Below are 13,329 nucleotides of genomic sequence, written 5' to 3'. Positions count from 1 at the left end.
TAGGAAATCATCAAGAGTGGAACAATAGTCCAGAAAATATGTACATATATATTAAAATAGGAGATACAAGACATAGATAGATTGGAAACACTTAAAAACTTACATTATAAACAGAAATTTTTGACAAGCTGAGTCGCTTTCCTGAACCATGTAGGGGTTGACACCCTACCCTAATCTATTTATGTCTTGTGTCTCCTGTTTTAATTTATATTACAAACTTTAAAGTGTTTTCTGTACATATTGATACATGAGAATATAAAACCTAATAGGATCAACATCCTGGAACATACTGATCCATAAATTCTTGCACACTGTAGTGTACACCTTCAATTAAATATTAATAAAATAACTGTCTTTTGAAGATGACTATGTTCTCAGATTCTTTAATATATGATGGTAATTTATAATTAAATTTCAGACCCATATTGTGACGGGTATTTCATATTCAAGTCACTACGTCTTCAAGTTGTTTTTGAGAAAAATGATTTCAAGTCAAAATTAGTAGACAGAAGGTTGGTCACTCATCTATAGTATTCAAGTTGACATGCAATTGGAGTGGGGGAACTGCAGCCGTGACGTAGGCTGTAGTACAGAGAAGGCAGAATATCGCATTCTTGAAAATCATACGGTGACGTATAGTCAAATTATATGACACAAACATATTCTGACATGAAAGCTTTCTGTTTCTGTTTTACAATAATTATCAGAACATTCGAATAATACAAGCATTTTGCCATTTAAAATCGAAAACCCCACCTCCTAAGCAACTCTTTCAAACCCTTAAGGTTTCTCCATCTTCTAGGTCGTGTTTATATTTTGTAGTTTGGCTATACATCAGCTTGTGAATTCCGGGGATGAGATATTTTGATTCTCGTAGAACACGTGCTTGATACCAGCATGTGTTTTTTGAACTCATATGAATGCAATGCTTCGGATTTATCGGGATCGGTTTATTGCAATGCATTGGTTTCTCAAGATTGTTTTATTGATTAATCTGAAATTAAATAGTATAACGTTGTCTGTCTACTAACGCTTTTCCAGCTTATTGACTTTTTCATGTCACGTTTTTAGATTCTTGAAAAACTTTCACTACTTCATGTTATTTATACAAGTTAAATGAACTTGAAATAATTATTATTCAACGAAAATCCTAAATAAATGCTGTAAATCACCCCGAAGACTTCTGCAACTGCAGACATTGACAACAGGGTTAACAGCTAGATGGAAATTCGATGAGAACTACTATCCAAAAATTATTTGCCAGCCCGGGAATCGAACCCGGAACCTCCCAATTGCCAGTCAGGAATGCTTACCCTTACACCAAACTGACAATCTCTGGATAGCAGCGCTCATTTTATACGAAGCCATAGCGGCCAACCAGTTTACAGATGGAATTAAATAGAGAATGCATTTATTCAAATGTTAATTAATATATAATTATTATTCAACGAAAATCCTAAATAAATGCTGTAAATCACCCCGAAGACTTCTGCAACTGCAGACATTGACAACAGGGTTAACAGCTAGATGGAACTTGAAATATTTAACATTATCATTATAATCGGTGATTCATTCGCTAGAATAACAGATCATTTTAATGATCTCAATTGTAAGGGTGTTAAACGACGATGTATTTGAAGCTACAGTGAATAAACTGTATGCTCAGTGTGGTTACTCATCACTTTTTTACTACACGTGACGTCACGCTGGCGTTCCCCCCACCACTTTGAATCTTACACCTGTGAGTGTTCAACCTTCTGTCTACTAAAGTTGATTTCAAGTATTGTTCATGCTTCAAATGCATATTCAAGTCTTTCTGCAATCAGCTATGAGCTACGGCACGCACCTCAGTTGATCCAGTGAAGGCCACTTTGTCGACATGGTGATGCAGAGTGAGTGCCTCGCCAGCGTCTCCATATCCGGGGACGACGTTGACGACGCCGTCAGGGAAGCCGGCCTCCTGGGTGAGCTGTGCGATGTACAGCGCAGTCAACGGCGTTTGTTCTGCTGGCTTCAGCACCAACGTGTTTCCTGAGTTCACAAACAATATCAAACTGATAATATCAATTCAAAATTCAATTGATTTGTTCCTACTGTAGGCTACCTTTCTATCATTATCAATCACAGAGTTTTTGAATTGTTTAATTCTTCAGATTGGATTCCATGGATTGTCTAGTATGGCCATAGTATGGCCTTTCAAGCAACAGCCTCTTTAACAATTCTCTGATAGACCATACATTATAATATGCCTCTATTGTATTGTTTTCAATTTGATAAAAAATAAATTTGATTTTAATAAATGGAGAAACTTATAATTATTATTTAACGAAAATCCTAAATAAATGCTGCAAATCACCCCGAAGACTTCTGCTACTGCAGACATTGACAACAGGGTTAACAGCTAGATGGAAATTCGATGAGAACTACTATCCAAAAATCCAAGCATTCCTGACTAGCAATTGGGAGGTACCGGGTTCGATTCCCGGGCTGGAAACTAATTTTTGGATAGTAGTTCTCATCGAATTTCCATCTAGCTGTTAACCCTGTTGTCAATGTCTGCAGTAGCAGAAGTCTTCGGGGTGATTTACAGCATTTATTTAGGATTTTCGTTAAATAATAATTATATATTAATTAGCATTTAAATAAATGCATTCTCCATTTAATTCCATCTGTAAATGGAGAAACTACTGCAATGCATAGCAAGTGATTAAATGCATGAAAGTTCAATGATGGAATGTAAGAGTTGATGCATAAGTTATGAGTAGCCTACCGGTGGCAAGACAAGGCGCCAGCTTCCAGGCCATCATGAGGATGGGGAAGTTCCAGGGGATGATCTGGCCGCAGACGCCGACTGGCTCGTGACGCGTGTAGGCGAAGAAAGCGCCGTCCATAGGCACCACCTTGCCGTTGTTCTTGTCGGCCCATCCCGCGTAGTAACGCAGCGCCTTCACGCTCAGGTTCACGTCCACCGCGTAAGACTGCGCGTACGGCTTGCCGTTGTCCAGCGTCTCCAGGCTCTAAACAAATAGAACAGTTAGTTGGAAAAAAATCTATACTATAATAAAGGAAAGAATCGGCTTATTATACACGTACGGGATAGGAAATTTACGAATGACGCATCATCACATCAGAACTACTCAACTGATTAACTTGAAATGTTAATCTTGTCTTAACACTCATTTCATAACAGAGCCTCAGACACTCATTTCAATAAAATAGGTGTGATTCAGAGGCACATACTAAAAGCTGCTCTCCAAAGGCCGAGACGATATCCCAGTCACTTACTTTATGAAGAATTCCCGGTTCTAACAGTGAGACAACTCTATATAGAAAATTTAATACTTTATATCAATAGATCCAAAAATACTTTCACTTCATACTTTCCAGCTTACAATTTCAGATCATCATCAAATTACCGTGTTTCCAGGACAGACCTAATAGTATGCCGTAGACAGTTCCCCTATGTAGTAAATAAATTGATTAACCTGTTACCCGAAAATTTAATTTTAGATAGCATCACTAAATCAAGTACAAAACAAATAATTGATTGGATTAAATCAACAAATGTTTTTCACCTAATTCACAACACAATTTGATTTTTTTTCTCTAGTATTGCCATCAAACTTACATACAGTATATATATTTGTGTTTTCCCCACTTTCACCTTGATTGAATTGTATACTTATAATATTATAGTTGAGCTTACCTTGTTGAATCAAAGTTTTTCTATTGGAAGTAATAGTATCGTTTTCTTTTTGGTACTCGTCACCGGCACTCAAACTGTGGTTTTGCTGGTTTCGCCGAATTAGTATATTAATATGTTAAAAAATTATACTTCTAAAATATTCTTATTCTAAAATATTACTTTTTGTAATCTGTATTCATTTGTGAATATTTTTTGTAAGACAATAAAATTTGATTTGATTTGTCAGACAGCCCTCAACCTAGCTCCGCAGTGCAGGCTGGATGCTTGTCTGACTCGGACTAGGCGCTGAGACAGCAAATAATAGCAGCGTTGGTGGGAATGCGAGCGGCCGCAGTAAGCTCTTCCACCCAGCAATGGTCGGCGTAGTTCTGCCTAGCGGACAGACGAAAGATCAATCCAGTCGGTTATTTCATCCCTCCAGCCAGGCTCAGCCAAGCAGCCGAGACAATAGAACAATGGAGTGACGGTCTTATTCGCGTTCATCAGCAGTTTTCTTTCTCACGATTATTTTGATTTTTGTGTTACCTATAATCAATAATAACTCCACTCGCCAGTAAAAATTTTTCAGAAACGTGGTGTACTACCATATTGATGACTTTTCATGATGATTTTTAATTATTTAAAAACAATGTTGACATTCTGAGCCTTCAGGCTAAACTTGGGGTCGCTGAGAACGAATCTGCAATCAGAATTTCTCTATCACGAAAAAACCCAGCTGTTGATCTTCCGGCAACCGTTAACAGTCATCCTGCAATGCGGCCGAAACACTTCCAAGCCAGACACCCATCTCAAACGACAACAACGCCAAGCTGTGAGAAACCATCCTGCACTGCGGCGCTAAGTTTAAGGCTCTTGACTCCAATGAAATCAAGTCTAAATTGGTGTGGAGTGATTTAAATCACTCAGCAGGCTTGCAACACGCAACTCTGTGCATTTTGGTTGGGTACCTGGCCTTGTAGGAATAAGAGGTAACGAGCGTGCAGATGAGCTTGCTAAGCGGGGTTCCAGTATGCCATTCTTTGGTACAGAGCCAAGCTGTGGCATAAGCAAAACAACTGTATTCTAGTAATAATAATACTATTAATTTTATTGTATAGTGCATTTTTAAGAATAAAGAATTTTGAATTGAATTGAACTGCCTTCCATACAATAAGTAAATGGTCCAGGGACTTACACCACCAGCAATGACAAGATCACCCTGGTCAAGATCTTACTTTACCAGCTGGCTGGTGAGTTTGGGTAGAGGTCAGGTCAAGCAGTTGACTGCCCTGATAACTGGACACGGTCACTTCAGGAAACATATCCACACAATTGGATTCAGAAATGAAAGTCAGATGTTTAGGCTTTGTAATCAGTCTGAAGAGACTGCCAAGCATATCAAACTGGATTGCGAAAGACTAGGGGCTAAGAGGCTAAGAGTTAAGGGCTCTGTTTGGCTGTTAGTGACCTGGTGATGAATGGGATGTATATGAATTTAATTTGTTGATTCCTATGTTTAAATTGATTAAATGAAACTTGATGAACGATGAAATAATTTTAATGTTGGAATGACAAAATTGAACTCTAGATAAAATATTGAAATAAAAATGTTACAAGTGATAAACAAACTATATCAGTTGAAAACATCACAGGTGGAGGTGGCAATCATATGATTCGCCACAAATGGGATGTATAGAGAAAAAACTCCTGGTTCTTGTAAAGGACACAGGTATTGGTTTGCCTAACTAACATACTTGAGACACACAATAAGCTTCAGTTGACGTGTGAGGTTCTTTGAACCTTTGCATCCTTGATTCCGTCCCTTCAATAACATAACATAGCTTGAAATGTTGCATATAGATTCTCAATTTACCGATGATGGTTGTAGACCTATTTTTAATTCTTCAAGATTTTTCAGTACGTCAAAATAATACTTAATAGGAAATAAATAGAATATTATTTATTCAATGAATATATTCATAGTATGTTTCGCATCTAGGGCAGAAAATGTGTGTTTGCCGGTTCGAGATCGCAGTTTCCTAGTTCGAGACCAAGACGAGAACCTGGAGCTCCGTTCGAGAGCCGGCAAAACATTTTTGCCAGCGTTGCAAACGCTATTTTTTCGCCACAAAACAACTGAAAACTAGAAGAATTAAAAACTTGTCAGATTAGAAGCTTGAATAAAAATTTGCATACTCGGGCACGATCAGCTGTTATTCAAGGTTGATTATAAATTCAGGCCACGTGCGACCTTCCCGCAAAAGAATCCCTAGCATTGAACAGCAGTACGAATTTACTTTACTTTCTACACTCTGCAAGTGAAACGCTTTTCAATGACTAGAGAATAGGGCCCAGTGAGCGGCAGGCTGGGAGAAGAGGGGAGAGCACCTCCATCAAAAGAGTGAATTTTTCCAGATTAGCTTAGATTACAGTATTGATGCATATTACAGTATAATCGATACAAGTGCTTATACATATTGTAATCAATAGGTGATTCGACCAACTATTGTCCTCGGAATGTCTAGTTTTTGCTGATGATATCCAGATTTATCGAGTGGTCCGAGGTCCTGAAGATTTGCTATCAGTTGCAGATTGATGTTGACAGGGCTTCATTGTGGTGTGCGGTGAATCATCTTGAGATGAATGTGGATTCTATAATTTAATTTAGTGAATTTTCTATATTGGATTAGGCTTATACTATATTGTATTATACTATTAATATATTAAAATTGTAATTTTTGGTTGTGTCAAGAGGGCTATTATGGGAAGTACTTCTTCCTGGTGCCCTCATATTGTAATGTAAATAAATAAATTAAATTAGTTATTTGTGCAACTAGTGCGCAAAGTGATAGTTTGCTGCACCGAAAGAAACGTTTACGCCCGAGCCGTAGGCGAGGGCGGAATGGTTTCTTGAGTGCAGCAGAGGAACTTTGCGCACGTATTTAACATTAAGTTTTTCCATTGTTACCATTAACAATGGTACCATTAAAGTTACCATTGAATATGAAAAGTGGGTAATTATGGGTAAAATTGCCTGAATAATGTAGTAGTGTTTGAATGGCGGGGGGCAGCAGCTGTGTGGTGTGTGCTGTGGTGGCACTGTGCTGTCGCTGTCCTTGGTTATAATATATAATAGTAATAATTAGCGCGTTGTGCTTGGTTGCACCTCTGCTCACTATAGCAGCCCAGTCACTGTTACCAACTTCATTTTGATTTTGCTGCACTGTTGCTCCATATAACCTACTAAGTATTTTGCGTTGCCATGTTGCAAATCTGGAGTGCAGAAAAATTTTTCCCGCACTAGAGCGGAAAAGTGATTCTTTGCGTTCTGTAATCAGTGCAGCAATGACCACTTTTCAACGTAACTGTAGGAAAAATAAATTTGAATGGGAAACGAGGCTATGACAAGTAACTTAGATAGATGCTCACAGCCAGGTAGGTGGCATCCCTTCGATGAGATCGGCCAGCCGGTAGATGAGTCTGCCGCGTTCCGAGGCATCCATTGTCCGCCATGGCGAGTTCAGTCTGAATGCCTTGTTGGCTGCCTCAACTGCTCTATCAATATCTGCCTGCAACACACCACAACTAAACATCAGAATTCCACAGAATAAAACAGAGAACACTAAAATAATCATGATAAAACAAACCACCGTAACAGTAGGTAGGCCTACTAAAACAGTAGTCTACATCAGCGTACATAGAAATTCCACAGGACAAATAACAATAAAGAATTATAAAATGTTTAATATATTTATTAATTATCTATATAAATAAAAATCGAGCCTCAAATTTTGACATTCAATAACTTTTTTAGGGTGTGGTCCACCTTATAATGGCAGTGGATAAAGATAGAAGAATAGCGATGCCGATTATCTGCATTTATTAATTATATTTCTGTACTGTCAAAATAGTTATTTGTGCAACTAGTGCGCAAAGTGACAGTTTGCTGCACCGAAAGAAACGTTTACGCCCGAGCCGTAGGCGAGGGCGGAATGGTTTCTTGAGTGCAGCAGAGGAACTTTGCGCACGTATTTCACATAAAGTTTTTCCTACAGTTACCATTGAATATGAAAAGTGGGTAATTATGGGTAAAATTGCCTGAAATGCATCAAATGTTTTTCGGTGTAATTTTATTATTGATAAAAACCTTAATCCTAAAATCCTAAAGTCCTCGTTGTCCTTGGTTATAATATATAATGTAATAATTAGCGCGTTGTGCTTCGTTGCACCTCTGCTCACTATAGCAGCCACAGCAGTCACTGTTACCAACTTCATTTTGATTTTGCTGCACTGTTGCTCCATATAACCTACTAAGTATTTTGCGTTTCCATGTTGCAAATCTGGAGTGCAGAAAAATTTTTCCCACACTAGAGCGGAAAAGTGATTCTTTGCGTTCTGTAATCAGTGCAGCAATGGCCACTTTTCAACGTAACTGTAGGAAAACATAATTATCATCGGTGTGGACCTAGAAAAGGATAGTACCACCGGCTTTGTCGAATGACAGACAAGGATAGTGAAAAACCAAAGTTGATCCAATACTGTCATTATAACGTGGACCTCAATATAGTTGGCGCGTTTTGCCTATCGAGCGAGAACCGAGCTCTAATATTCCTTCAATGTCATTCACTGATTCAGTAGGAAAAAAAAATTCGCTTCAATTATTGAAATATGGAATCATTGTGAAAGTAATGATTAATTACTTTAAATCACAATGATCCTCCAAAAAATCATACTACAGTTAAAAACTTAATAATTTTGGCATAATTTTGGTTGTTCAGTGCGTTTCCATACAAACATTCGCACAAAACTCTGGCGAGAGGCAGCACCTTTGAAGTCAGTTACAGTAATTTATTATGTACCAATTGCATTGAAATTCATTTTGTTAGCTCTCCACGCATCAAAGAAGGTTTATTGATAGTAAATTTTGTAAAACTCATCTTCAAATTTGATGAAAAGCAGTGAACAAAGTTACACTGACGGAAAATTGAGTAGAGAAAAGCTTAATGTAGTTGTTTAAAGTGACGCTAGATAGCGCAGGCAGCAAACATGATACAAACCACTGTGATACTGTATCATACAACATGCAACAGAATGCAATACAGCTAGGTACTAGATTGTTAATGTTAAATTAATAAAATAATTTATTGTAAGATGATATTAATCAGATCTGATGTCAATAATTAAATCATAGTGAGGTTCAGACAGCATTTGATATAAATGGTATAAGGCGGAAGTGTTCTATAATTTGACAAAGCAGATAGCACTATTCTTGTAAAACACTTATTGACGACATGGCGTTTTCGAGAAAATCTTGAAAACCCCGTTTTTTGACAACATTTTCAACATTTTATCCGCCATCTTGAATTGCTTTATATCAAAATTGTTCGTGTCGGATCCCTATATTGTAAGGACCTTAAGTTCCAAATTTCAAGTCATTCCGTTAATTGGGAGATGAGATATCGTGTACACAGACGCACATACACTCATACACACACACACACACACACACACACACACACACACACACACACATTTCAGTATTTCCTAGTGGAGAGGCGCGCTTAAGGACACCTCAAGGATCAACATTTCAAACACTCATAACTTTTGACACAATGCTCAAATTTCATCGTACTACACCTTATTCTTCTCGGCTCGTCAAGGCGGTCTAAAATCATGCATCATAAGTCAAATTCGGTCAAAAAATGAAAAATTTATTGTTGAGTGTACTTAAGCCCATATTCCAATATACAAAAAATGACCAATTTCTATATTCAAAGTAATTTTCTTCAAAGTATCTAGGTAACCCCTTATTATAAAAATCATTACTTAATCTTGAAATGTACAATAGAACTTTCCCCCCATCACTCCACTGAGTTGCAGTATCAACCGAGCAATGGTTCAGTCTTTAGGTGCCATTTAGTCACGAAGTGCATAAGATAGGGAAAGACTGTATACGAACCAATAACACAGAATTGATGGCTGTGCTTAATGTACCTTACTGGGCTATGACATGATAATCATCCAAAGTGTTCATAGCCGTAAAATAATCTAAGAAGATGGAAAAAGTAATTATACAATTGATTGATATGTTTTTACGGTAAAAAGAGTGCATAACATTTGGAAAATTTGAACACGCCTGCTCGTGTGATTGAGTAGAGCGCGACTACCGGAAGGTTAAATAATTAATTTTAATTTATTAAGCAAGATATTATATTCTCCAATAATTCTATAATGAATTTACATAATCTAGATTCAATATTTTGTTGATTAATTATTGATTCTAAATTGTAAAAGACGATCTGGCAACAGAGCAAAGCGAGAAAGAGATAGCGCTATCTGCTTTGTTGAATGATGGACAAGGATAGCAATACCATTGCTAAACAAACAAACACTGCCATTATAACGTGGATCACACTATAGACATGATTCAAATGAGAAATAAAAAATATTTCATCTTAGTACCAGTTTTTGATATTGTTTGTTTACCCTCAGTAAACTTGTTATGATGGCAGTGTTTATTTAGCAATGAAATTGCTATCCTTGTCTATCATTCAACAAAGCAGATAGCGCTATCTCTTTCTCGATGTGCACTGTTGCTAGATCTGTTGATGTGGCGATTCTGTTGCTTAAGCCGCCATTTTGTCACACCGTTGAGTGGGAGGAGACTGTCTAGCTGGGCCAATGGTAGGCGTTCATGCCCGTGACCAATAGCAGTACTCGCCTACTAGTATAAATTCTGCTGCTCTTGTATTTAGTTTTAGTTTATCAGAGATTGACAATGGTGTAATAACCGAAACCGGTCTTTCTAATTATCAATAAATCAGTAGTTTTTTGACAATTTCTCAGTCTTTTTCATTCAATGTGAATAATTACCACAATATCAACTTCTCAACTACACAACAAGTGTTGCTAGATCGTCTTTCAAAAATTTAAAACTAATAATTAATTAACAAAATAATTCATCTTAATCATTAAAATGCATTATGGAATTATTGAAAAATATAATTTCTTGCTTAATTGAATATAATTGATTATTTTAAACGAGAATGAACAGTTAATATTACATCAATAAACCTGTATTAGCTACCGTCTATAGAGGGCATTGACAAGACAGAGGGTTGGCAACGTTGTTCTGCTATCTTTCTCCACTGCCATTATAACGTGGGCTTCACTATAGCAGGTAACCCGCGCTCCGCAGGGGTCTAAAATTAAAAACTTTACAAACTGAAAACTTGACGTAATGGAATCTTGAAGAATTGGAAATAGGCCTATAACCATCCTCAAATAATTAAGAATCTATATGCAAAATTTCAAGTTAATCAGTTGAGACGTGATGATGCGTCATTCGTGAATGTCCTATCCCGTACGTGTAAATGACAGAAGTCATTTTGTTTTTAGTCGGGACGTGTAGAATAAAATACATGGGCGGTTATGGAGCAGACTCTTGTCTACTATCTACAGAAGGCTGTTGGATGACGCAATGATTATATCAGCTGATTTTTATGTCTGTGTGTGGCCAGCCAATACCTACTATTGATAAGTAATAGTAGGTATTGGGTAAGATCACAAATCTTCTCCCATAAGCATTAGGTTACATGTATACTTTGAAGGACCATAGGAAAGAGTCCTGAAGTCGGATTATAAATTTGATAGGCCATAAACCTGGTCCTGAACATAACGAACACAACCGAAAAAAAATCATCAAATTTGGTGCACACATGTAAAAGTTATTGAATGTCAAAATTTGAGGCTCGATTTTTATTTATTAAAATAAATTTATTAGATTATGATCAGAAAGTATCGGAAAATAATAAGAATTAATCAATTCTACTAATTTTATTATCGGAAAATACTTTCAGATAGTGGAAAGAAAATTACTTAAAAATCGTCTCACCTTCTGTCCCTGCTGCACATTTGCTATTACTTCTCCAGTGGCAGGATTGATGGTAGGAAATGTTTTGCCTGATGCTGAGTGTTCCCAATTATTGTTGATGAAAATCTGAAAATTAATAAGAAAATGATACAATGAAACACAATGAATAACAAATTTCTATTCTGATTAAAAAAAAAGTACATCAATCAATTAAACTTAAAAACAATTCACATTATTTTGTTATTTGCGGTTTTTTGTTTGTTTGTGAATATTCTATTATAACTGAGCTGTATATATTTTTTGACAATATAATAGTTATCATCGAAATTAAATTACGGTATAAGTTACAAGATTATTTGAAAAATCTGGTGTGGCGCACTCACACAACTTTCCTTCCCGTTATTAGAATTGATCACCTGACGCTAGTGTTCACGCGCATCACAAGTCTACTTATAAACAAAGATCTAAGCCAGCTGGTGACAGGACAATAACGCTGGAGATATACGAGGTCTGATATCTCTTCATAGTGAATGATTTAATAGAATCAACAGTTGCCAACAGTTTACAATTGAATAATCACATTTTCTCAAATTTCAAGCTTATTTTCAATTTTAGGACATTAATTTAAGAGATTTACATGCTCAATCTTTCTATCTCTTCATAGTGAATGATTTAATAGACAACAGTTTGCAATTGGATAATCACATTTTCTCTAATTTCGAGCTCAATTTCAATTTTAGGTGAGAATGTTACTCAACATAATTTGTAGAGATTTTTATTCTCAATCTTCTCCACTCGAATTTTTTTTGTTTAAATTGTATCTGAAGCCTGATAATTGGGAATCTGAAATCCAACTTTGCATAGATGGGGCGGAGCTCCTAAAATTTTTACAGATATGGGACTTGTGGCAATTGATAGAGCTCATCAATGACTATTCCAGGTATGAATTTAATCAAAATCGTTGGAGCCGATTTCGAGAAAATCGCGAAAAACCCTGTTTTTGACAACATTTTCGCCATTCTAGCCGCCATCTTGAATTGCATTTGATCGAAATTGTTCGTGTCGGATCCTTATATTGTAAGGACCTTAAGTTCCAAATTTCAAGTAATTCTGTTAATTGGGAGATGATATATCGTGTACACAGACGTACATACACTCATACACACACACATACAGACCAATACCCAAAAACCACTTTTTCGGACTCAGGGGACCTTGAAACGAATAGAAATGTAGAAATTGGGTTACCTTAATTTTTTTTCGGAAAGCAATACTTTCCTTACCTATGGTAATAGGACAAGGAAAGTAAAAATTGTTGAAATGGATACTTTGAATCTTATATACCGGTAGGCATAAAATTCAAGGAGCCATAAGCAAGAAAGTGGAATAATACAAATAATACAAACAGTATTATTGGATTATGGAATTGGATTGATCACAAGATCAATTATTCATATTATACTATAATATGATTCTTGATGACAATTTGAGAAAGACGTCATATACGATATGATATAATTGATATGAAATATATCATTTTAGAATGATAAGAGGAGTAAGTCTGATGTTTCTAACAAACGTAAAACTTTATTTTACCATTACAGTTGTGTTGTGAGTGATTTTGTGATACTTTTCCATAATGAAAACACAAATTGGAATTGTCAACCCCTTTCATTATTATATAATACTATATGAACAGAACCTGGTTTCAAGGCTTCACCAGCCACATCTTCAGCTGTAAACAAACGAAACCAGTTTCTGTAATAAAATG

At 36.4% G+C, this 13,329-nt stretch overlaps 1 protein-coding gene across 1 annotated transcript in view; it reads right to left on the bottom strand.

Annotated features, from left to right (window-relative positions):
• Positions 1-13,329, bottom strand: part of LOC111063401 (aldehyde dehydrogenase, mitochondrial-like) — a 28,687-nt gene that overhangs the window by 13,364 nt on the left and 1,994 nt on the right. Inside the window, 5 exon segments of the mRNA XM_039429080.1 lie at positions 1,847-2,031; positions 2,771-3,017; positions 7,115-7,137; positions 7,140-7,254; positions 11,580-11,684. Coding sequence (XP_039285014.1) covers positions 1,847-2,031; positions 2,771-3,017; positions 7,115-7,137; positions 7,140-7,254; positions 11,580-11,684 — 675 coding nt within the window.

This window comes from Nilaparvata lugens, chromosome 1 (genome assembly GCF_014356525.2).
Source record: "Nilaparvata lugens isolate BPH chromosome 1, ASM1435652v1, whole genome shotgun sequence".
Classification (NCBI taxonomy): domain Eukaryota; kingdom Metazoa; phylum Arthropoda; class Insecta; order Hemiptera; family Delphacidae; genus Nilaparvata; species Nilaparvata lugens.
The sequence above is the reverse complement of the archived record's forward strand: the minus strand, read 5'-3'. Positions and strand labels throughout refer to the sequence as shown.